Source organism: Maniola jurtina, chromosome Z, assembly GCF_905333055.1.
Source record: "Maniola jurtina chromosome Z, ilManJurt1.1, whole genome shotgun sequence".
Classification (NCBI taxonomy): domain Eukaryota; kingdom Metazoa; phylum Arthropoda; class Insecta; order Lepidoptera; family Nymphalidae; genus Maniola; species Maniola jurtina.
The window spans coordinates 79,991-105,628 of NC_060058.1; the positions used below are offsets into that span (position 1 = coordinate 79,991).

The 25,638-nt window shown below is 40.3% G+C and overlaps 2 protein-coding genes across 2 annotated transcripts; one reads left to right on the forward strand and one right to left on the reverse strand.

Moving 5' to 3' along the window:
• The first annotated feature begins 4,887 nt into the window (after positions 1-4,887).
• On the forward strand, positions 4,888-14,585 carry LOC123880143 (phytanoyl-CoA dioxygenase domain-containing protein 1-like). The gene is made up of 6 exons (XM_045928091.1): positions 4,888-5,037; positions 10,604-10,750; positions 11,452-11,568; positions 11,757-11,907; positions 12,603-12,848; positions 13,374-14,585. The coding sequence occupies exons 1-6, from the start codon at positions 5,014-5,016 to the stop codon at positions 13,559-13,561; spliced, it is 873 nt and encodes a 290-aa protein (XP_045784047.1). The 5' UTR covers positions 4,888-5,013; the 3' UTR covers positions 13,562-14,585.
• Positions 14,586-19,822: 5,237 nt separating this feature from the next.
• On the reverse strand, positions 19,823-23,649 carry LOC123880297 (OCIA domain-containing protein 1-like). The gene is made up of 6 exons (XM_045928338.1): positions 23,441-23,649; positions 22,793-22,919; positions 22,098-22,272; positions 21,854-21,996; positions 21,497-21,608; positions 19,823-20,774 (listed from the first exon to the last, which is right to left on the reverse strand). Exons 1-6 carry the CDS (start codon positions 23,504-23,506, stop codon positions 20,681-20,683), a joined length of 717 nt encoding a protein of 238 aa, XP_045784294.1. The 5' UTR covers positions 23,507-23,649; the 3' UTR covers positions 19,823-20,680.
• Positions 23,650-25,638: the final 1,989 nt, after the last annotated feature.

Sequence of the window (25,638 nt, forward strand, 5' to 3'; positions counted from 1 at the left end):
ACCTTAGGAGGACGTTGACCCCGACCTCTCGAATTATTCCATCGAGTCCTAGGGCTCACCCCCAGGCGGAGCTTCGCACTCGCCACCCCTCCGGTGACGCCGTAGCGCCCAGTAGAGTTGCCTCAAAATATAATGTTATACCTCAAGACAGAGGCAACATAGCTATGATAAACAGTTGATAATGCAGAAACATTAACAGCATATAGAATTATAGAGTGCAAAATAGAATTGACCTAGCTTAGTGCAAATATTGTGCTCGACATTCATCATAATCGCTATATGGCATAACAAAATTGCGTTCATTATATTTCATTACTTTTGAATATCTGAGTTATACAATACGGACAGAACGCAACATAACATTTTTATGCGTTTTCTCTCTTTTGGCTTTGTTATACTTATATGAGCGCTCGATATCGCATCGGATAAGTGTGAGAAGCGTCCGTCCTGCCGGCTGCCGCATCGCACCCGGGTAAATACCTTCCCTGGTTTTCACCCAAAGCCACACGGATTTCGCAATTGTTGTTTTAATTTTACTTGTATCCATCTGTATCCGTTTAATGTAGTTTGATTGGTATGTGTAAAGGACGTGATTGAAATCGGGCTACTTTTGATTTTAGTTTGCCAGATCATTCATAGCACCAGTAGCTTATTGCAAAATGTTCATAAATTATAGCCAGTAACCTTCTGAAATATTTCCTCTTTGTATTGGTAAAACCGGAGGGAAATTCGTACATTAGTTTCTGAGATTATCTCCAAACAAAAATAAATTTTCAAAAGAAAAATAAAACCGACTTCAAAAACCACAAACACTAAAAAGTAAAAAATAATTTTTGTTTCTACACGTGTAATGTTCTTTTGAATTTTTTTTTATTTTACAATTTTTATTGGCCCCACTGTACTATAATATTCTATGATACCCAGTTAAAACCCTACTGTTTACTAAGCTATTACACTGATCGCGAGCAATTTGCTCTTATCCATTGAGGAGTTCTGTTCTCCATCTCCGAAGATATTCATCAGATCTTCACCAAATTTATATGGGACCATCTCCAAAGTATACCTTTTCAAACAAAAAAATACGTTCCAAATCGATCCAGGCGTCTTTGAGTAATCGGGGAACATACATTTACCTCCCCCTTTTTTGAAGTCGGTTAAAAAGTAATTCAGCGTGGTGGCGCGGCGGGGGAATAATAATTAACTAGCTAGCGTGGACTACAACCCCTATTTTGCCCCCTTAGGGGTTGAATTTTCAAAAACCCTTCGTGTGGATCCGTCACCGTCATCCGTCAGCTATAATCTGCATACCATAATAATTGTCAGGCCGACCGTCCAATAATTCGAGCTGCGCGTTGATGGATCAATTAGTCAGTTAGTCAGCCAGCTTTTCCTTTTTAACCGACTTCCAAAAAAGGAGGAGGTTCTCAATTCGTCGGAATCTTTTTTTTTTTTTCTTTTTTTTTGTTTTTTTTTTTTTTATGTATGTTCCCCGATTACTCAAAGACCCCTGGACCGATTTGGAAAATTTTTTTTTGTTTGAAAGGGTATACTGTGCAGATGGTCCCATATAAATTTGGTGAAGATCTGATGAATATCTTCGGAGATGGAGAACAGAACTCCTCAATAGATAGGAGCAAATTGCTCGCGATCAGTGTAATAGCTTAGTAAACAGTAGGGTTTTAACTGGGCATAGCATATTATAGTACAGTGGGCCACTAAAAATTGTGAAATAAAAAATTTTCAAAAGAAAAATAAAACCGACTTCAAAAACCACAAACACTAAAAAGTAAAAAATAACTTTTATTTAGCTACACGTGTAATGTACCTAGGTATGAAGTCGGGCGAGCTTCACTCTTGGATTTCTAATTTTGTTTTAATATGCTCGCTCGACTTCATACCTAGGTACATTACACGTGTAGCTAAATAAAAGTTATTTTTTACTTTTTAGTGTTTGTGGTTTTTGAAGTCGGTTTTATTTTTCTTTTGAAAATTTTTTTATACATAATATATTGTGTATTTGTGACAAGGAGATGTAACTTCGGACTATTAGTTAGAATTAATTCCTTGACAGGAAAAGCCTACAGGTAGACTAACCTAAACCTATTTTTTGCACAACCCGGGAATCGAACCCAGACCAAATTGAATCGAGTAGTAGTTAGTACCCAATCCACTGTTTTTGATTGGGAAAGCGTTTCACAATAAACCTTGATTTTATAAAGTGCACAGTAAAAACTATGAACCACATATTTGCTTTTAAATTATGGCAGGCGTTTACAATACAGATATGTAGTACCTACCACCTACTGCAAGGTAATATGTCAGAGACCTTCTTCAACTTAGTCGGATGAACGATGCGCGAACACACAGGTAAAATGGTTTAACAGAAACTAAGGGGTAGGTAAACATAATATTATTATGTATGTTTATGTAAATATACCTATGCTACTTTGTGCATTAACTTGTAGTATTTGCTAGCTTCATACGCTCGGTTGCCTTTACACGATCCCTTTAGTGATACGACGCCTTCTCTCTATATATATACTCATGCCAAATTAACGCTTTCTAGTACTAAATTGTCTCTGAGCTAAGCAGACGGACGGACAAACTGACAAGTGACAACCCATCTCTTCTTATGGCCCCACAAATCTCTGGGTTATAATAATGGTCGAGTCTTCGCTCCTCGCTTCTCCCAGGGGGACAGACGGACAGACAGACTGATTTAAAAAACGCACCGAATTGAGAACCTTCACGTTTTTGGGAGTCAGTTAATAAAACCAAACTCAGCCCGAGTTGGAGTTTTGTACTTATTAGGTAAGTATGTGGTTTAGCTGCAAATATATCTGTACAAATTAAACAAAGTCAAAAGTAATGATTCTACACTTAGGGTTGCCAACCCTACTAACCGTTCCAATGTCAAAAGCTAAATTTGGTACCTATCTATTTTATAATTTTTCATCTGTTGACAATAACGTTTCATCATGATTCATGATCATATTATTTTCAGCCTTGATCATAAGCCTTCGCTGAGCACCCACACATCCGGTCCTCAGCCTTCCTTATCCAGCCTCCTCCAGCCACTGTCTTAGAGGCATTTTCATCAGTCCATCTTGCCGGAGGGCTAAGTTTACTAGCACTACACTAGCACGCGATTTCCACTGTAGGACCTTGGACTCCAACGGCCATCATCCCGAGACAAGTATGCCTTGCACTGGCGCCTGGACAGCTGATGGTTTTTTTAAAGAATATAAGCCATGCTAAGCACGACTAATACTCCCTTTTCCCCTCCAATTAAGCGTAAAGCTTGTGCCAGGAGTGGGTACGACAATAGTACAACGGGTGAGGTTTGAACAGCCGACCTTTCGGAATTCAGTCCGCTCCTCAACCGTGAGCTATCGAGGCTGGACTTGGAATATAAGAGTGACGTTATACCCTGATTTGAGTTAATAGGGAAATAAGAAGCACTTTGTACGTAGTTTTTAACCGACTGAGGCAAAGCCAAAAGGAAGGGTAGTGATTTTAGCAGTCTATGTATGTATGTATGTATGTATGTATATGTGGGTCTGGGTATGTATGTTTGTATCCAGATTCTGTGTGTTCCACCGTAGCGCCTAAACTACTGGGCCGATTTTGATGAATGAGGTGTTAATCGATTCGTCGTAAGGGTCTGGGTGACATAGGCTACATTTTATACGAAAAAAAATGACCAAACGGATGTTACATGAAAAAAGTGGAGGTCTCAAAAAATTTTTTTTTTGCTATTGTATCGAGTGGGGTATCAAATGAAAGAGGAGAAAATTCTGATTTCATAAATATTAATGTACTACAACATTAAAATATACCAAGCGACAGAAAAACAGTTTTACTATAATATTTCAACGTCTGGTTTTAGTTTTCAATCGTCGTCTTAGCTTAGTCATTGAACTGTTAGGTACTTTTATAATTCTCCTGCGGATTTCCTCTTTCCGGATCTTATCGTTCTAAGAAACGCCTACAGCCCTCTCCCTAGCTCGGTGAGCAATTGAATTTGTACATCGGATTCGGGGCCACTTGTAAGTGACCACGTTTCAAGCTAGGACCGGAAGGAAAAGACGAGGAGTTGACTCTTGTCCGCAGTGTATTTATAACTAGCTGATGCCCGCGACTACACCCGCGTGAATTTAGGTTTTTCGAAATCCCGTGGGAACTCTTTGATTTTCCGGGATAAAAAGTAACCTATGTGCTAATCCAGGATAATATTATCTATCTCCATTCCAAATTTCAGCCAAATTTCAGCCAAATTCGTCCAGTAGTTTTTGCGTGAAGGAGTAACAAACATACACACACACACACACACACACACACACACACACACACAGACACACACACACACACACACACACAAACTCTCGCCTTTATAATATTAGCGCGATGTGATGTAATAGGTACCTACCTACTTTTCTCACTAATATCTTTTATCCTAGTTAAAAACAAAAGCAAGTTAGCAACCCTACATTATGTAGTTCTGAGCTGCATGTCCGTATAGCGGAATCAGCGGAATACACATCACGATTCACGAACGACTCAATGATTACTCAGATCCATATTTGCTTATCAATCTCTCAAAGCAATTCCAACGTAATTCCAATAGAGTCAGAGTATATTTTGCGTTTAATATCGATTGATTCCATACATGTGGTGTCAAAACCCGCCCCCGCTTGCGCTGCGTCATCGGGCATCGTGCGCAGACGCATCAGACTTTCTACACGAATACCTATACGACGTTATCCATCCACGTCATATCCACTTCTGGCGTAAAACATCTACTTATTCATCTCTTTGGTATTTGGCAAGCGTTGTATGACTAAACATCAATAATTCAGTCTAGAAAAAACTTGTCGACAGTTCAGATATATTCGAAATAGCAATCAGCTTTTAGTTGTGCGTCGATTTCTGCCACGATCGGTTGAACCTCAGTCTATGTAATATTATATTACGAACCAGTGATCATTACATTGAGACATTGAGGTATTGATCATGCGCAACACTATACGGAACCAGGTAGATTAATAAATCTTTTACCTAATCTATTTAACATAATTTACTTATATAATATTATGGCATAGATCTTTGGCTTTGTGCGAATTCTTTATTATTATTTTTTTGCGATTTTATTCCTATTGATATGCTTTGAGTACATAATAATTCAATGTTGATATGTCAATATTTAAGTCATGTTCGAGAAAGAACCTGCTAAACTGCTTCGTAGTTTTTTAGTGACTTGAGTTTATTTTTTAATTGTAATAATTTTAAAACTGGATCTTAATAGGTTTATTATTTACTCGCTGATGCCCGCGTACTCGCTAGCGTGGATTTAGGTTGGGAACTCTTTGATTTTCCGGGATAAAAGTTGCCTATGCCACTCTTCCCGGTCCTGAATTATTAGCTAGTAGACGACCTCCCGATTAGAAGGCGGACGTTTTAACCACTAGACTATCACGACTCCTAGGTTCTACTAAATACCGAAATAGCCAAATGTGATTTTGAAATCTGATGCAGGATACCTAAGTCAAGACTCTACCATACTAAACAGTTGCTTTTGTTTTCAAACTAAATATTACAAGTATTATATATACAATTACATGAACAAAGTAAACTGAAAAGAACTGCTAAATGTTAGACATCCACTACTGGACATAGCTGGTCTCTTGTCTTCTCCACACGCCACGGTCCTAGAACCATCCGGTGCGAGGTCCTTATTCCAGCACCTTGGGACCCCTAATGTTTATCGGTTTTTCGAACTATGTGCCCTGCCTATATTACCACTTGAGCTTCGCAACCCGTTGTGCTATATCCTTTCAGTTAGTTTGGTTCTCTAAGGATCTCCTCATTTCTGATTTGATCACGTTTAGAAACTCCAAGCATAGCTCTCTACATCGCCCACTGAGTGACTCTGAGCTTTCTTATGACTTATGAGACCCATAGTTAACGACCTTGTCTTGGATCCATATGTCATCATTGACTTTGGTCTTCAATTAGTATAAGTTTTTAACCCCCGACCCAAAAAGAGGGGTGTTATAAGTTTGACGTGTGTATCTGTGTATCTGTCTGTGGCATCGTAGCGCCTTAACGAATGAACCGATTTTAATTTATTTTTTTTAGTTTGAAAGGTGGCTTGATCGAAAGTGTTCTTAGCTATAATCCAAGAAAATCGGTTCAGCCGTTTAAAAGTTATCAGCTTTTTTCTAGTTTTCTTGTTACTTTTAGAGTAAAATTCCAAGGCCACCAGAGGTCACGTATTTTCTGACAAAGGAAATGTGGACGAACTGAATTACTTTTTAGAGGGTTTTGTGTCGGGGGTTTTTTAAATTTTTAATAAATTCATGCAATGGCAAATCTGAAAACTTTTTTAAAATATTTTGACCATCTGTTTACCTCCCGCGAACAGAAAACAGTGATGAGTGATGTACCAAAATTGTGATTTTACGGTTATTTTAACTTTGACGACGTTCCACAGATGCAGTGATGAGCTCTGTGCTCTTATAAATCTATGGGGTCCTGGGTTCAGTTACTGACTGGTAGGTACAGGATTCGGCCGTGATAGCCTAGTGGCCTATTTGGCAGATCGGAGGTTCGACCTCGGACACGCACCTCTAACTTTTAGTTATGAGCGCTTTAAACAAGTAAATACCACTTGCTTTAATGAGAAAATTGCATGCCTGAGGGTTCTCCATAATGCTCTCAAAGGTGTGTGAAGCTTGCGAACCCGTATTGGGCGAGCGCGGCGCGGCAGATTATGCTCTAAATCCTTCTTATGTCATGTAGTCAGTGGGTAGGTATAAACTTATCTCTATTTATCGGTTAGTGAGTTAAGTAATAACAACCGAAGTCAAGCGGCCTTTGAACATAAGATAAACTTCTAAAATTGAGTACACAATATACCTACCGACTCAGATACACACATACATATTGATAACAATGTAAATTGTAAGTTGTTGTCGTGACTAACCCACGACTTGTGTACTTAGTTAAAAGTTTGAATAAGTTGCACCTGTAATAAAATTGATATAATATTTTGATTTGAAATGAATTTAGTCATTTAGTCATTTATTCATGCATTCCAATATTTTATCATAATTTATAACAATAACAATTACAGTAAATGATTAATTATTATTTTACAATGTCAATATGTATTGGAACCCCGTTGGGGCACAGCAATTTTAGCAGAGAGACGGCGCTGTATTACTCGTCAAAGTAGTCGTTTATTTCATAATAGGCTTTTTCGATTAAAATGTTTTTAATGAATTGATGAACGCTATATTGTTCTCGATTGCTATAATGTGGTCAGGGATTTTGTTATATATCTTTGTACACATCGAGTTGGGACCGGTACTGTGTATTTTCAGGTTGGAGCTTGGTATACGCATATTATGTTTACGTGTGGGTATTTATTTATTTTATGTAAGACAACCTGAGCCACGAATGATATTATGTCAATACTCTACCACCGATCGGTTCAGAAGGCAGCTTCTACTGAGAAGAGCCAAAAAAAACTGAGCAGTTACTCGTTTTAGAGTGCCGTATTAAGTACCCAAAGGGCGCCAACGGTATCCTATCACTAAACTTCCACTGTCCGTCCATCCGTCTGCAATGAGTAATTAAAAAATCCGTGACAAAGATTTTTATTTTTTAAATCTTTGATTTCACAAATATGCTATTACTGCTATTAGCATCGCTAGCAATCCCGCCCCTAATACATATCCACCTGTCTTTAGCTACGTATCGCTATTTTGTTTCCTGTTTTCTCTTACTGTCACGCTCATCCAGGCGTTACTTGACGACTTCACGGAAGATCAGCGCTGTACCTTGGCGTGATAAATAAATGATTGGGATCACTTAGGGGGGGATAGTTATATTATCATTATAAAATAAAATAAATAAAAAATAAAATAGCCATTTATTGTACTACCTTGTTTCTTAGTTACAAATTACTCGTTATACTTACTATAATAGTCTTCACAATATCTTAACTTATTGGTTTTTACCTACTTATTATAATTACATTAAATGTTATATTATCATAGCGTATAAATAATACAAAGTGCGTGCATTCAAACTCAACGGAAACTAGCCAAATATAGAGGGAGAGCCAAACTTCCGTTATTTTATACAAGATGAAAGTTTATCTGCGTATCGTCCCCAACACCGGAAACAACGATCGGCGACTGTAAAGTTTGGATCACGGCGGTTTTGCTAGATAACAATACAAAAGGTGTAAAAAATCTTACGTCAATGTCTAAAGTGCAATTTTTTTATATGTTCTTCAAGACACCTTTAAACTTTTAAAGTTTAAGGGTGTCTTGCTGGGCAAGGGGTTGTTACGACTCTAATGCATCGCGTGATTTCTAATACTAATAAAATTAGTTACTCTTTTTTACCAGTTACCTCCCAAAGCCCTGCGTTGGGGACAATACGCAGAGAAGTTTTACCAGTTACCTCCCAAAGCCCTGCGTTGGGGACAATACGCAGAGAAATTTTCAGCTTTTATAAGATAACGAAGGTTAGGCCTCTACGAACTCTTAGTCCAATACTTTATAGCCCGAGCCGGGCCTCGAACCCAAGACCGATACGCAGCCGAATAAGCTGCAGACTACCACTGCACTTACGAGGCAGTCCAAGTACAGAAAGATCGATCCAATTATTTCGATCGAAATTGGTCAATCTCTTGTTTCTACAATCGGAGATGTTTGCAGTGACATAGCTAGTTGTATACTGTATAGAGCTATCAGCAGTTGATGCGACGACTTCTAAAATAGACTACAAGGTGGGCGATAGTGTAACACCTCGTCCACACGGACGCTGCACCATTCACTACAAACATTGTCTCTGGTTTGGTCTAGCCCTAATGGAATGATAGGCTTTAGCCGTACCTACTTATCGGCCATCGGCACGGCTTTGCCGATGGGTCGAGGGGGTGGCCGAGCGATTTGGCGTTACGGTACGATGGCGCATGGAAACCAATGGTTAACCAAGTACCTATCGCTTCCGGGTCATCTTTCGTCCATCACAGTGCATCATGGTATATCACCGTACGAATGCATGAAGGGCTGACTTCATGAGTTGTATTTAAACAAAAACCTAAAGCATTTGAGAATGTTTGCCTACCGCTATTTCCAAACACCGCTGCCCCCACGTGGTGTCTATTTTAGGCCAAAACATAATACATATTTTTAGAATCTTATTCAATTAATGTTGTTTTATGGGAACATGAGAAGTGAAATTACAAACAATGCTATCTAATCTGAACTAGCCCGCAGCGAGCCACGGCCAGGCGAAGGTCGCCCTCCGATTTCTCCACGACTTATTATGCGCTTGATATATAATGCCTAATCCACGAAAAATTAGATGTACATATTCGTGATAGGTACCCACGTACAAGACCAACAACGACGCCTGCCGCGTTAGCGTTGATGATCACGTCCAGAAAGATGTACATTTTGTCCACAAGTCATTTGGCATGCGATACGGACCTGTCTGTAAAACAGCTGCAAGGCCAACGTAGGTTACTCACGTTTTGAAACGTAGGTAGCAGGATTCCTGTCGTAGGTAATCTGCTTTTAAGCCAAGTATGCTGCGTTCCATAGCTCTTTGAGCATGACCTTTTGAAAGTTTCTCAGGAACCAAGTCTGAGCACTGTAAACAGTTCTTAAAGTAAATAAAAGTCGGTGTGATATTGAATACACTATGCCTATAAACAATCAATAGATCATAGTTTTTGCGTGAAGGGGTAACAACCATATACATACATACATACAAACTTTCGCCTTTGTAATATATTAGTGTGATAGTGTGAAGTGTGATAAGCATCTAGATACTTACAGCAATCCTGCCGGGCCACAGGGGAGAGATGGAAGAGGGATTATACCGCCTCGCATTATAGTCGGCAGATTGCTTACTTTGCTTAGAAGTGGGTCAGTAATTACCAGGTGGTCTCATGACGACCTTTTTTGCCGTGGGGAAATCCTCATGGATACCACCGCGCCCGGAATGTTTCTGTCGGACTCTTACCGACTAAAGCCCCACGGAGTTCCGCGCCTCGGCGCGTAGCTGGCTACAGGGCCAAACTTTGCGCTACCAAGTCGGCAAATGAGCTCGATGGCTATAATTCAGTGTTTAAGACATTGAATTGGCGAGTCAGCTTGCAGGTCGTTATTACGCTGAGGCGATTCCTTTCTTGGGCAGTTTTGCGCCACGGACACGCATTCGGTTTTTATCATGCAATTCAGCTCAGGGGATCGCCGCGCCGCGCTGCCTTTGATACATTGACAAGAAGGTACATGATTTATTAGAGAGCCTAGAAAATGGCGGTGGTTTTCTCGACTGAAATGCATGGAAGAAAGCAGTTAAGTAGGTATTTGTGAGTATTTATATTTGTTCTCTGTATGTTGCTGTGTTTCATCCTGTGTTCTGTGTTTGCGCTATCTAGTCCCAAATCAACGAATATTTATTTATTTATGAGACCAACGCAAAGTCGCCTCGTCCACTAACTTTATGAGGGTGATTTCATTGTATGTATGTACGATTATGGTTGCACTTAGCTAATCTACGGACTACTGTATCCCAGTTAGAACAAGACGGCTACGTGGTGCTGGACGACTTCCTGCGGCCGGCGGAGTGCGACGAGCTGGTCGCAGCGGGCCTGGAGCTGACCAAGCAAGCCTCTGACTGCACGGAGAAATGCATCTTTTCCACCATCGAAGGAGAAAGACAGGTATGTATAGTGCATACTCAACCTATGGACCCGCTCTGTGTCAGGTAGATCGAGGCATAAAAACTCAGAAAAATGACCTCCTATCCGAGTTTCTAAGCAGTGATAGCCTAGTGGTTAAGATGTCGGTCTCCTGTTCGGGGGTTCGCGGTTCGCGGTTCAGTGCCGGGCCGACACCTCGAACTTTTCAGAATAACATCGTGAGTAAATCTGCATGCCAGAGTTCTCAAAGGTGTGTGAAGTCCGTCAATCCGCAGTTGGGCATCAGTGCGGAGGATTAGGCCGAACCCTTCTCATGCTGACTGGCGACCCGTGCCCAGTAGTGAGCCGGCAACGCGTTGATGATGATCATGAGCCAAGTTCCGTTGCCGGGCCCTGCAGGCTTCAAACGAAAACTAGTCAACTATAAAGGAGAAAATATAGTCCTCAAGGGTATACGCAAACATACACTAACAAGACGACAACTAAAGAGCTCTAAATAAAGATTTTTCATTTTTTTCAACATAATCCACTCCCATACTGTCAGAGTCCAAAGGACAGCATTCCGATACGATAGGAGAAAGGTCAGGTAGGATTAATGGCTTTACATGCTCTGCGAGGCATGGAGATAGGTATAACAAATTGTGGTTGTAAAATAATTGCGAAAATCGAAATATTTTATTTTATAATTGAATGTAATCTCATACATTCAATTTTAATTCCAGCAACTAAAGGATTCATACTTCCTGGAGAGTAATGACAAAATCAGCTTCTTCTTTGAGGCTGGGGCCGTGGGAGCCGACTCCGCGCTACAGGTGGACCCCAGTGTTTCCTTAAATAAGGTAAAATCAATATACCTTTTTTTCCACCCAAAATACCCCTTCCCACCAACTCCACTAAGTGGACAGACGAAATCAAACGAATCCCACCATGACGTGTGGAAATCCATACAGGGTACCTATATCCAGCAGTGGACGCCTATTGGTTGATGTAGATGGATACTTAACACCTAATTAATGGTAATTTACAGGTGGGTCATGCCTTACACCTGCTGCACCCGATCTTCAGATGCTACACCTTCAGTGACAGAGTGAAGGCCGTGTGCCAGGAGTTGAGCCTCGTGGAGCCGGCCGTGGTGCAGAGCATGTACATTTACAAGAACCCGGGGCTCGGCGGAGAAGGTGAGTGACCGTTAGGCATCATGATCAACCCATTGCCGGCCCACTACTGAGCACGGGTTTCTTCTCAGAGTGGGAAAGATTGAGGCACGCTGGCTCAATGCGGATCGGCAGACTTCACATACCTGTGAGAACATGAACAACTCTCAGGCGTGCAGGTTTTCTCACGATTACGAGACTTCCGCCGATTAGGAGCCGGACATTCTAACAACTAGGCTATCACAGCTTCAATTGGGCACAATGCCATCGTGGCATCGTCCGCGTCAACTTATTTTTTAAAAGTGTCGTGGTAACTTCAATTTTTTGGGATAGAAACTAGTCTGTCACTCTCCAGGTCCTTAACTATATCCATGTAACAACGATTAATCGTCGATCGTTATTCACATGGAAAAATACGTCGTTCCGTCGATCTGTTGCGACCTGATTGAAAGACAAGCCAATAAATTAACCAGCAAACAAACAGACACACTTTCGCATTTATAATAATAATAATGAGTAATGATGATGCCTACGACTGTTTGTGTGGATTTAGATATTTTTAATGCCGTGCATACTCAGCTATTCTGGGATAAAAAGCAGCTAATGCAAGCTATCTCTACACCAATTTCAAACGTAGAGAGAACTGTGAAACAGACAGAGCGACACACTTTCGCATTTATAACATTAGGATTGATTAATTTAAAAAATCTTCTTTACAGTAACAGCCCACCAAGATGCCACATACTTGTACACCGAACCAATACCACCAGTAGGTTTCTGGATAGCATTGGAAGACGCCACCGTCCAGAACGGATGTCTATGGATCGCGCGTGGATCGCACAAGTCCGGGGTACATAGGCGACTCATCCGCAACCCAGACAAGGAGTCCAAGCAGGCTCTGATCTTCGACAGAGGAGCTCCCGTCTATCCTCAGTCTGCCTTCACTCCTGTGCCCGTTAGCAAAGGTATGCCACTCAATTTCTCTCTCTAATCGGACGGCATCGTCAAGGTCTGCACCTAGGGTCTGAAGTGTTTTGTCTCCTCGTTTCTAATTCGAACATGTCCATGATGTTCATCAATGTGTGAAGTCTGTCAATCCGCACTTGGCCAGCGTGGTCAAATTCTTTTTATTCTGATAGGAGACCTGTACTCAGTAATGGGCATGAAAAAACTCCAGATACTAGGCAAAGGTCATACATTCGTATTTTAAAAGTGACACAAATTCGTATGTACCTACTATAGATAAGCGCACACCTGTGTAGGCTCCTGCGGTAGTGGAGCGGTGCGGGAGGCAGATTGTTCTCACAAGTTGACGTCACTGAGCTCTTACGTCACGTCACACACCCCTCGCGCACCGCTCCACGCGCAGGAACCCGCTCAATTAAGTATTTTACGTTTAGCAGCTCCATGTCTACGATGTCGTAAAGGGTAGACTTGATGATAAATAACCACGGCTAATGTAAAGTACCTCATGATCTCGTTCATTGCAGGGACCTGTATCCTAATCCACGGCAACGTGGTCCACAAAAGTGCGCACAACAAGTCCTCCGCCAGCCGGCCCGCGTACACCTTCCACGTCATCGAGAAACACGACAACACCTACTCCCCCGACAACTGGCTGCAAGAGGGCAGCAACGCGCCTTTCCTGAACCTCTACACCACGCCGCAAATGGAATAACTGCTGCTTCGCCTTGCTGCATACACTGCGCTGCGCCGCATGCGCTCTCCGCCCACTCCCGACAGTCGGTGACCGATTCTTTGTCGGCAAAAATGAAACATACCTACATTACAATCTTGAAACGCACACGTCCTATAAAAAGTTGACCAAAACGATAACGCCGGTTAAGCACTCATCCGATCCGATTCCGTGAAAATACGTTCCGAAGTAGTCATACAACTATTTGTATGTTAGCTTACACACTAGCTCCGACTTCCGTCATCCGTTGAATATCTCGGATCCAAATCAGACAAGATACCCATGTCAAAGATGACCACTGAATAGCTTGGATTTGGATCAGAGATCGGATTAGTGCGTAAGCAATATCTGAATTCAGTCCGAGTTATTTATATCCGTATTTTCACGGATCGGTGAGTGTGTAAAAGTCTAAAAGTTGGCTATATCGGCCCGATTATTTATTATCGAGCTTACATAAAGTTCATGAGATCGCGTGTTATGTGGCCGGCGGCAATCATATTGTTCCGCACATTTGCGGCAACCCAAATGGTAGGCGTCTCCGGAGAACTCTCTTTTTTTGGGATTCGTTTAATTCACTACAGGGAGGATATTAGTTATATTCGCTGGTCACAGAATGTTGCGTGTGCCAGCTGATTTGGAAAACTTATTTAAAAATCCACAACCTTAGCTTTTTGTCCCACTGGCGGTGGAGGCGAAGAGCTTTGTGCCGACATCGACCATTTCATCTCATCTAAGGGAAAGGGGCTAGGATCCGCGCTCTGGGGTCTCCTGGTCCAAAGCTTTGATGGGCAGCTTTGGCCCAGGGACAATCAAGGCCACACTTTTCGCCTGACAACGATGTTTCTCATGCTCTATAATTTTGTTGTATTTATCGAGCATAATGGAGATATAAATAAATATCTGGCTGTTTTAGAATAGCATGACTTGGAATAATCAGCGTACCTAATAAGTTTGTATGGAGAAGCGAGTGAGATGTAAACTTAAATAAAAACGTATCGAACAGTAATTTTGTTTTCATTAATTCTTTAGCTGGTGAAATCATCTTTGGCCTGCGCAGGACGCCCTGAGTGACTTGTAGGCATTCAGTAAGACGGAATCTCGACGCAAGCGCCTCGAAGTGATCGTGCACTAATGCCACAAGCACAGACTAGGCATATATATGATCGAAGGCCACAAGACAATTCATTACGTTTAATTTTTTTGCAGGCGTTTCTTGTTGTAATCATACGTCTGTAATTTGCATGAGCTGTCAGTCGGCCGTTGTTCACCGAGAGTTGTAGGACAGATATTATAGCAACTGATTTCTAAACATAGTCTTTAGTAGAAACCGGGCAAGAGCGAGTCGGACTCCCACCCGAAGGGTTCCGCACCATCGTACAACAAATCTCAAACCAGTATAAGTTAATGACGGAGAGTGCCATCTTGATGTGATTTAGTAAACTAGTAATTATTATATTACTATCCTGGTTCTTGGTGCTAGTACCCTTAGGTTTGTAGAACCAAAAAGGCTAAATTCAGACCTCTAGGGTGAGGCGGTCACGCGTCCGGTTACCGGCTCAGCTCCAAGTCTCAAGTCGAGGCTGTTATACAACTTGCCGAGGTCCTGAGTGACAAAGTAGCGTAGAAGCAGCCGGCAGCCCGCAAGACCTGTAGTGTTTTGTTACATTGGAACTTTTTAAGATTCGAACACGACAACTGCTGAATTTCTGTCCGTTTCTTCTCAGTAGAATCTACATTCCGAAGCGGTGGTAGAGTCACAGACGTAGCGTAAGAGACACTAGTCGTATTACATGAAATAAATAAATTTGGATTTGATTTTGATATCATGCTCTGTCGCAACTGGCACGCTGGAATAGTGTCAATATATGAAAATAAAACATCTATGAATAATCAATCACATAACTACTTTATTCTTTTTTTACAATATTGATTTTATAGTAAAAACACAACGACTTATTTATTAACATAAGGAGTAAGAACTAAAGGTGACCAATCTACACTGAGCTATGCTGCGCTGGGCTGTAGGTATCTCTTAGATTATGATGAAGATAAAAACAAACCGCTTTGCTGTGTTTAACACAGCAAGAAGGATGTTGCAAGGCATGCTGGCTCGCTGGTCATCACACTCAATCTTCCGTTTATCTTGCTTGCACTTTTCTTGTACATTTCACAGCATCACTAGTTTATAGAAAAAAACACAGCACACACACAGCATAGCTCAATGTGGATTGGTCACTTTAAAGCTAGGGACAAATCTAATTGTATATCGCTGCCATCTGAATACGAACATAGCGAACATGAGTCAAACCATCACTTTGTCAACCCCAAAAGTTAAAGAACCCAGAGCCAAAAGAAAACTCATACACGCAAATGACGCCTCACAAGCCTAGTACTGGAAATGCGGCAATCACAGATCTCAAGAGTGCAGATACAAACAAATTATTTTCTGCACCAGTGTGAATGTCTGGGAAAATTATCACGGAACCGCTATAAGAAAACAGAGAATACGGGCAAAATAAAACCAGAGGCATACACGGCAAATGCCCAAGGAAATGTTCATCTACGTCAAAGTATACAGAAAAACGTTCAAGGCGCTGGTAGATACAGGCTCGACGAACACGGTTACAGGCAAATTATGGACCAAGTCAAGCAAAATATTAAAGGAATAGTGAAAAATTAAAATACAATAAAATTAGCCGATGGCTCTGAGATAAAAACCGACATGGTAGTCAGCATTGATCTGGAAGTAAAAAGACATGAAGTCACCTATCTACCATCGACAGAAGCGATGATCATAGGAATGCAACTTTTGCGCACTACCATAGTGTGAAAAAAACTCCTACGAGACAACCCTAGTATACAAAAGCCAGTGATCAAAAATAAAGCGACCAAGAACAAGAAAAAAAATATCAAACCATCCGTACCAAAAATTGACTTAAAACCCGTAAAAATAATCCGGCAAACATGTAATATGAAAAATATAAATAGGCAAGAAAATGAAAATAAATCCAAATCCAAAACCCATAACGAACCAATCATCAAACCAGAATTTTAATAACCTGAAGCTACAAGTCATGCAACATGATAGCAAGGATGCAACTAAAAATTCTATTTCAGTTTACCCCAATCCAAAACCCAATCCGTACCAAACACCAAACCTACCTAGAGGAGAACTTGAGAGACCAGTTTGTATGTGGTCTATACAGTGAAACTTCACGACAATATTAGATAGATATTTCATCTCATAATATTGATGAAGATGACACACAAAAAACAAGCAAATGAAATTATCTAAATAGTGTAAAAGACCTAATGTCCTAGTGCGGGGCGGGAAGCGGAGTAAGTAAAAAGTAAAGTAAGTAAAATATTCTTTATTGTACACCAATAAGACAGTAATATATAAATAACAATAAAGATTTATGTACAAAAGGCGGCCTTATCGCTAAAATAGCGATCTCTTCCAGGCAACCTTAGGGTGAGGAGATAATAAAAATTAAAGAAAGGGGAAGGGGTGTACTAATAAAATAAAGTAAATAAACATAATGTATATATAAAATTTAAAATAAATAATCAAGTAAATAATAATAATAATATTACAGTAAATAAGAACGGAATAAGGATAGGAATATACGACAGATACGAGGAATAAAAAGTAGAAATAAATAAATAAACACATCAGATCGAGGGTAAATAGAATAGTTTCAGTTTCGTTTTGAAAATAGACAGAGATTTAGACTGTTTGATATCCAAGGGGAGAGAGTTCCAGAGCAGTATAGCGGTAACAGTAAAAGATTTAGCATAATAGGAGGAGGAGTGTGTAGGTAGGTAGTATTTTCAGCCGTAGATTATTTTGAGAACGAAGAGATAAGGAGTGTGTGTTACATAGGTACTCAAATCGTTCTTTAAGATAAAGAGGGGTGGAAGGATTGAAGAGTATACAGTAAAGAAGATGAAGAATGTGAGTATTCCTGCGAAGTCGTATCGGGAGCCACTTGAGCTTTCGGCGGAACTCGGAAACGTGGTCATACTTTCGTAGCCCAAATATGAACCTTATACACAGAGTTTGAAGCCGCTCAAGTTTGTTCAGTTGCTCCTCAGTCAGGTTAATATAACAGGTAGCGTAATCTAGGATTGGTAGAAGAAGAGACTGAGCCAGCGCAACCTTAGTAGGTATGGGAAGAACATTACGTAATCTTCGGAGGGAGCCGACTGCACCAAACATCTTCCTGCTCAGCTCACTCATTTGCGGTATCCAAGATAGAGATTGGTCAAAGGTAATGCCCAGATTTTTGACTTTGTCACTATATGGAATATGAACCCCATCGAACATGACGGGCGGCAGCTGTGTTAGTGTTACCCGTGACATTAATTTTGGACTCCCGATAATGATGACCTGTGTCTTCTTTGGATTCACTGCCAGCCCATACGAGTTACTCCACTTTAAAATTTGTAGATCGTCTGCATACAGGTGATAAAGAGATGATATGTGGGAGCAAATTGAATTAATGAAAGTAGAAAACAAGAGAGGAGACAACACGCCACCTTGCGGGACGCCAGCCCTTACAACAGACCAACTAGAAAATGAATCTTGAACTCGTACACGTTGTCTGCGTCCATGCAAGTAACTTCGAAACCAGCCAATTACCTCAGGAGATATGTTAAGAGAACTCAATACAGCGAGTAGAATATCAAAGTCTACGGTATTGAAGGCATTGCTAAAATCAAGCAATGTCAGTACCGTAACCTGTTGATTGTCCATACCCTGCCGTATGTCATCGGTAATTTTAATTAATGCCGTAGTCGTGCTATGACCAGGACGGAAGCCAGATTGAAAAGGGTTTAGAAGATTGTTTTTAGAAAGGAATGTACTCAGCTGTTGGTGTATAAGGCGTTCAAGTGCTTTTGACAGAAAAGGAAGAATGGATATGGGACGATAGTCGATATAAGTTGGATTAGATTTCTTAGGGAGTGGGATTATTTGAGCGTCTTTCCAGGATGAAGGGAAAACTTTGGAATCAATGGAATAGTTAAAGATGTATGTGATAATAGGAGCTATGATATCGAGGATTGGAATGATCATCTTACGACTAATGCAGTCAGATCCAACAGCGTCGGAAGAGATGGCTAAGATATTCTTCTTAACATCACTGACAGTAATTTGGCTAAAGAAAAAAGGAGGAAAGTCGGGAGTTGATATAGCAGAAAGTTGGTGAATAATGCTTAATTTAGCAGTACTATTTATAGTAGCAGAAGAGGAGAAATGTTGATTTAATTGATTTAGGTCTAAATTAGGAGAATCTACAGTTTGTTTTGACTTTCCAACCCCTAAAGATCTGAGAAAACTCCACATTTTTGAAGAGTCTTCTTCCTCGACAACCGATTTATAGATATGGCGTCGTTGGCTATCTCTACACACCGTGTTGCAGCGATTACGTGCCCTGTGATATTTTTCACGATTAGCATCACTCGGGTTCAAACGAAATTTGGATTTAGCAATATTTTTTTTTTCTTGGAGTTTTTTAATATCCGCAGTGAGGTCGAGTCTTCTGGCTAGATACAGCGCATCGAGTGGAAGGGATAGAACGTGTGACGGCGAACGTGACAACTCGGCTGGGTATTATGATGTCGAAGGAGTCGGAGGCCCCTGCGGGCTTTACATGGTACGACTGACGGGATCGGATCCGGTAGTGGCCGAAGTGACCGTGGCCAATAGGCGGCTGGCCATGCATGATGATACCGGTTCGCCTATATTACTGATACCAGTTAGGACTAAGAGTATCAACTGCAAAAATTCACTTACTATCTGTCAACATCGAATAAAATTCGAATAGTATACCAGCTACGGGATAAATTTTATATATGCCTACATTAAAATTGGTGAATAGTATCGCGATGTCATAGTTTGCAGCGCCACCTGTTGACAGCTTTGTGCAGTAGCAGTGTGAAGTCGCGGGTGGTCGCTAGTCATGTATAAGTGACAAAATATATGCGGAGATGTTTTCGAAATACAATGTAAATGATGGACTTCGTCTGCGATGGCGTTTGCTGGCGCGCGTGCTGTGCTTGTTTGGAGTGTTTTTTTTGTTAAGAGTGGCTGGTTTTTGTATTAGTTGGTGTTTTTTGGTGGTGGAACTGACTGGGAAGCGCTCTAAAGGGGTGCCGCGCGTATGTCGGCGGGCGCCGGCGCAAACGGAGTCCATACTTGTATAAATTCAATAACTTGAAAATATCACAAACTTGACATTGGCTAATCAGAGTAAAGCCAGATTAAAGAAAAAAAAAAAGTAAATGATAATAGTTACAAGCTAAAAAGCTATGACGGAAGTGACTAAATGTGTCGGTTATATTATAGTGCCCGTTAAGTATGGCTTTATCAATGAAAATCTTAAATTATACATTAAAGACGCGGTGCCTTTGCTAGGCAGGGAGTGGTTAATAAATTTGCGTATGAGGTTTACGGTGCCTAAATCGGTCCTCGCTATCGGTAAAGAAAAATGCGGCGGATTCGATAAAAATAAGTTTACGAGTACCCGGGAGTGTTCAGTGGCAACAAGCTGGGTTGGCTGCGCAGCCAGTGCGCCACGCTGAGCTGCGCGCGGCCTCTCCCGCTCGCGCTGCGCCTTACATGACCTCAATATTATCTGCTAGAGAAAATTACGCGCGCGTTTTCCACTAGTTTTGTCCCTGGCTTTAAGTAAAACATTCCCTTTGATCAGTCAAAAATTAATTAAAGCTTACTTTAAAGTTTGTGGGTATATTGCAGCACAACACAAGCGACCTGAAGTAACAAAGAATAATATCGACGGGTCACATGTATACTAGTTCCACTTCCAAAGATGCGAAATTCACTTCTTATCATCGAAAGCTTTAAATAGCTTTAAAATGTTTAAACGGATCTGTCGAGTTGTATTTCAACTTGCACTGCACTACGTAGGACCCGTCAATGTTATCTGCCAGTATTAAGTATGTCACACACATTATTTATTTACGCCTATCCTGAGATTACACCACGCCCGGCGTAGTCTCAGGATAGGCCATCGCCAATATTCGTTTGCCCAAAAAACTAACATGTAAATATTCCGGTCGCTTCATTGCATGTGTCTATTCCATCGTATCCCCGTACTTATTCGTCGACGATGACCTCGGAGGGTCCGGCTTGGCTCGAGCGATCGGCGGGATGTTGCTGGGTTCGATTCTGGAATGTAATTCAATTAACATTCATTACAACATAGAATGACATATGGATCCGAGACATGGTCGCCAACTATGGGCCACATAAGACAGCTCAAGAGTCACTCAGCGGGCGATGGAAACACCTATGCTTGGAGTTCCTCCTTGTGACCAAATCAGAAATGAGGACATCCGTAGAACCGACATACCTCAGCCGGTTGCAAAGCATTTTGACGTTAGAATAAAATGTTACCTGAAAAAATTTGATCCGACAAGAATCTCATGACATGTATTTAATGTTGTTAATGCGTGTCATTTTACGAACCGCATGTCAATCTACATAAAAAAAACATTTAAAATTTGTAGGTAGGTATAATTAACTAACACAATATTAACAGTACCCCACTCGGCTAATGTGTTGAACTTTTGTAATATCATCTTTTGTAACACACATTATCCAAATGAATAATTTCTACTGTATTGTATTGTATTTACTTCATGTATCACACTAAAAATAGATGGAAGTAATCTTTTTATTCAATTTATTTTTTGTACCAGAAATTTAAGAAGATTTAAAGAAAACAGATAAACCTTGGATAGGGAAGCGCTTATCTTCTGTATAATAATTATTTGCTTTCTCGTGTGTTCCATTGAGCTAAATAAACTTTTATTTAAAAAATACGTAGCAGTGACATTATCACACTCCCGCACCGCTTGTGTGTGCTGCGAGCTCTCGTGAACACTCACTTGTATGGGTCCTGCCGGGCCTCGGAGTACTCGCCGCGGTTCCGGCGCCGCAGCTCGTCGTACGACAGCGCGGGCCGCGCGCCCCCGCCCTCCGCCTGCGTCGGCCCCACTCCTGCAACCATCCAGCTGTACAATCGTTCAGCAGGACGCGAGTAGAGAGACAGAACGCGTTCATTTAGTGTGAACCAGACAGAGAGCATTAGGCTTCCTCACATGAAACCAGTCGCACTCGCATGACCGTAAGTTATTTTTATTTTATTTTTATTTGTACCAGAAAGTTGTAACATAAAGATAAAAAGAAAGAAAAAGTGGACAGGGAAGCACTTATCTGTATAACCAGTATACAGTCACACTTACCGGACTCTTGACCGGCTCGGTAGTGGTCGTCGCCGAACAGCGGCCTGTCCATGTCCAGGTCCAGCGAGCTGCCGGGGCCCGCGTCCGAGTAAATGTCCTCGGGCGACGCGCCGAACATTGCGGGCGAGCGCGGTGACGGGAATCTGGAACAAGCACCATTATTTCATGTAATGTTACAAAATTTAAATCTTTACCTATTACGGTTCGTGAGATATAGGCGAGGGACAGATGAATAGATACATACCCAGACCTTCCTTCCTTCTTCTCTCTCAAGAGCTGACCTATGTAGCTGCCAGGTAGCGCCATGAGCTTCTCCGCACATGCCTGCTGGTACGACAGCTTCCCCAGGAAGTAGCCCACTATCACAGCCAACGTCACTTTGGGGAACGCACCGAAACGTGGATTTGGTTTCAAGTGACCTGCAAATGATGAGCTTACACTTAAAAAAAATTAAAACTGGAAAGTTGTCTGCACTGCATCATTTCTGGTAGTTATTTAATCAAAACATTACACATTTTATTTTTATAATGGCATTGAGCTTGCTTTTTACTTTGGTATTTTTAGCAACACTCTCAAGATTAAGTTATCTATGGAGGCAAGAGCCTTTAAATCAGTCTACGCTTTTGCTCTAGACTCTAGAGCGCCACAAACAAATAATCAAACTTGTGACTAATGCATTCATTTCTTGTGTTGCAGTCATGTAAAAAAGAGCAAGTTTTAATGTTTTTAATTTAATGCACATTTTGGTTGTTTTCTGTGGTATTGTAGTTTATACCTCTGTAAAATCTTGTTACATTGGAATGCTGCCTGTATAAGATTGGTCCTAAAGGTGAAAAATTAATATATTTCTTAAGAGATGACAGACGGAACTATTCAAGAGAGTAAATTGCTTGTTTTTAGTGAAATTATTTAATAATTGATCACAACAAGTCCACTTACCTCCTTGAACACCAAAAAAAGCTGCCAGACCAAACCCTGTTCCCAGCGGCAGCGAGCGCTGGTAGAAGCTCTCCGTGTTGCACTCCTTCAGCACTCGCAACTCATCCTGCGAGAACTTGTACTGCGCCTGCACAAGCGCAGCCGTTTACTACGCGCTCTCCTGCCACTCCCGTCATAGGTGTACAAGACAATCATAGCAGCAACGCGGACGACAAACCAGCCAACACCAGTGCTCACCAGTGTACTTAACACTTGTAAGTAATCAACACAACAAGTTTATATCATACAAGTAGGTTCTCAATTTTAACACTTTGATTTAGGATTTACAAGGATATTTGCAATGCCCTGGCACGGCCTCATATATTAATGTTACTTTAAGTATCCACTATCAAATGTAAATGTACACGAAAGCATACAAAGTATACCATTTCATTTTATTTATTATAAAATGAAATGGAGGTAGTTTCATGTAGGTACCTGGTTTGTGGGAAAATGTGTTTCTGCTTAGTCTAGTTCTGTTATAAACTCGAAGCGGACACTTTTTCTACTAGATTTTGATGGGACTACACAATAATATTATCTTGTACAATAATGATCGAAGTTCTATGAAGAAAAGTTACTGAAAAATGATCACATAACCTCTCTTACCGGGTTCAATCGTGCAGGGCCACTCGCTGCGCCGTCCTCAAGTCCGAAAGCACTTGGATCGCTCATGTTAATAAAATATTAATTTTAACCTTTGGTTCATGAGATCCCTACTATATTATTAAATAATATTATTTTAATCAATAATAAATAGACTTATAAGAAACCAAAGAAACTTTAACGACCAAAAATAAAGAGCGCCGACCAGGAAAAAAAAAACAGTGTTGCAAGAGTGTAAAATTAAAAATCGTTAAACTTGCTAACTAAAAATCGGGAGAAATCGGGGGATTTTTTTCGGAATAAAACAAAAGTATTTGATATTTAATATGATTGATATAACATTATTTAATATCTATAATATATATTACATCGATCATACATTGATTACATCACTGTGTATATTAATTAATTGTTTATGATTATTGTTCATTAATTAATCATTTCCGCCTTCATACCACTTCTTTTTACCCGACTACGGGAAAGCCGAAAGGAAGGGTTATGATTTTAGCAGTCTATGTATGTTCTGTGTGTTCCACCGTAGTGCCTAAACTACTGGGCCGATTTTGATGAATGAGGTGTCAATCGATTCTTTGTAATGGCCCGGGTGACTAGGTTATACTTTATACGAAAAAAATCGGCCTGACGGAAGTTACATCAAAAAAGTGAGGGTCTCAAATTTTTTTTTTATTGCTATTGTGTCGAGTGGGATGTCCAACGAAAGAGGAAAAAATTTTGAGTTCATAAATATAAATATAGTTATTATTAAAATATACCAAGTGACAGAAACCCCAGATGGCGCCACTAGCTGCTTACAACGCATAGCTCATAGAATTTTTCATATAGTACAAGCAATATAGTATAGCAACAACGCACGACCACGGCCTTTGTATTGAATCTCAATCAAGACGATGATAGCACTAAGCACAATCTTGTATCATTCTTTTTAGTTTATTTTACTTGTACCAAGTCGGCTTCAAGTTGTCTCATTTTTTCCGTAGTCGGGTTATAGTTTTTTCAACTTTTGTTTTACTTATTTATTTTTGTGAAAATTCCTTGAAAATTCACTCAATCATATTAAAATTGTGGCAACTTTGATTATTTTCTCACAACTTTTTGTGTGTGATTTACCTATGACTCGGTAGAAAGTTTATTCCACTGTTTATTATTTTCTATTTTCAGAATATTATTTCAAATGAGTTGAAAATTCAAAAATTCGGGTGACAGGATTGCTAAATCAGGATATTGGGAGACAATAACTAAAATCAGTAGATCTCCCGAGAAATCGGGAACTTATGCGACACTATAAAGTACAGACCATAGGCCATAAAGTATGTACATTCAGTAGAAACGGGTACAATAGACATGTACTCTGTGCGGGTAAGATTGATATAATAATGGTAAGGGTGTATTTAGGATTTAGCTCAAGTTAAAAACCTACTCGATCGCTAGAATATGGCTAGTAAAGTTTAATATTGACAAACAAGATAAAGGTGGAAACTAAAACCCGACTGCAATCGTCTTAATAAACGCTGAAATAATAATATAACAGTAAAATTGTTTTTCTGTCTGTTAAAATATTCGGTTTCAAAGTTACGCGGTCTTAAAAATTCACATACAAATCTTTGAGCCCCTGTAATTTTAAAACTACATATTTTTAGAAAAATCTAAAACACCACAGGCACAGATATTAGTTTCTAGAATATGTCTGCAAAATTTCATGGACTTTGGTTGCTTAATATTCAAATGAAATTGGAACTACGATTGTGTGGAGTAAGTGACGGAGAGAGCCCTGTTAAAGAAATTAATTTGTAAATCTATATCTAGGTTCCCTGTCATCAAAAAAGAGGAAACTGTGCAATTAGAAAAAAATTGCTGCTATTTAATTTTTAAAAAAATTTCAAAAGAAAAATAAAACCGACTAAATGTGAAGCTCACCCGACTTCATACCTAGGTACATTACACGTGTAACTAATCAAAAATTATTTATTTCTTTTTGTGCTTGTGGTTTTTGAAGTCGGTTTTATTTTTCTTTTGAATTTTTTTTATTTCACAATTTTTAGTGGCCCCATTGTACTATAATATGCTATGCCCAGTTAAAACCCTACTGTTTACTAAGCTAATACACTGATCGCGAGGAATTTGCTCTTATCCATTGAGGAGTTCTGTTCTCCATCTTCGAAGATATTCATCAGATCTTCACC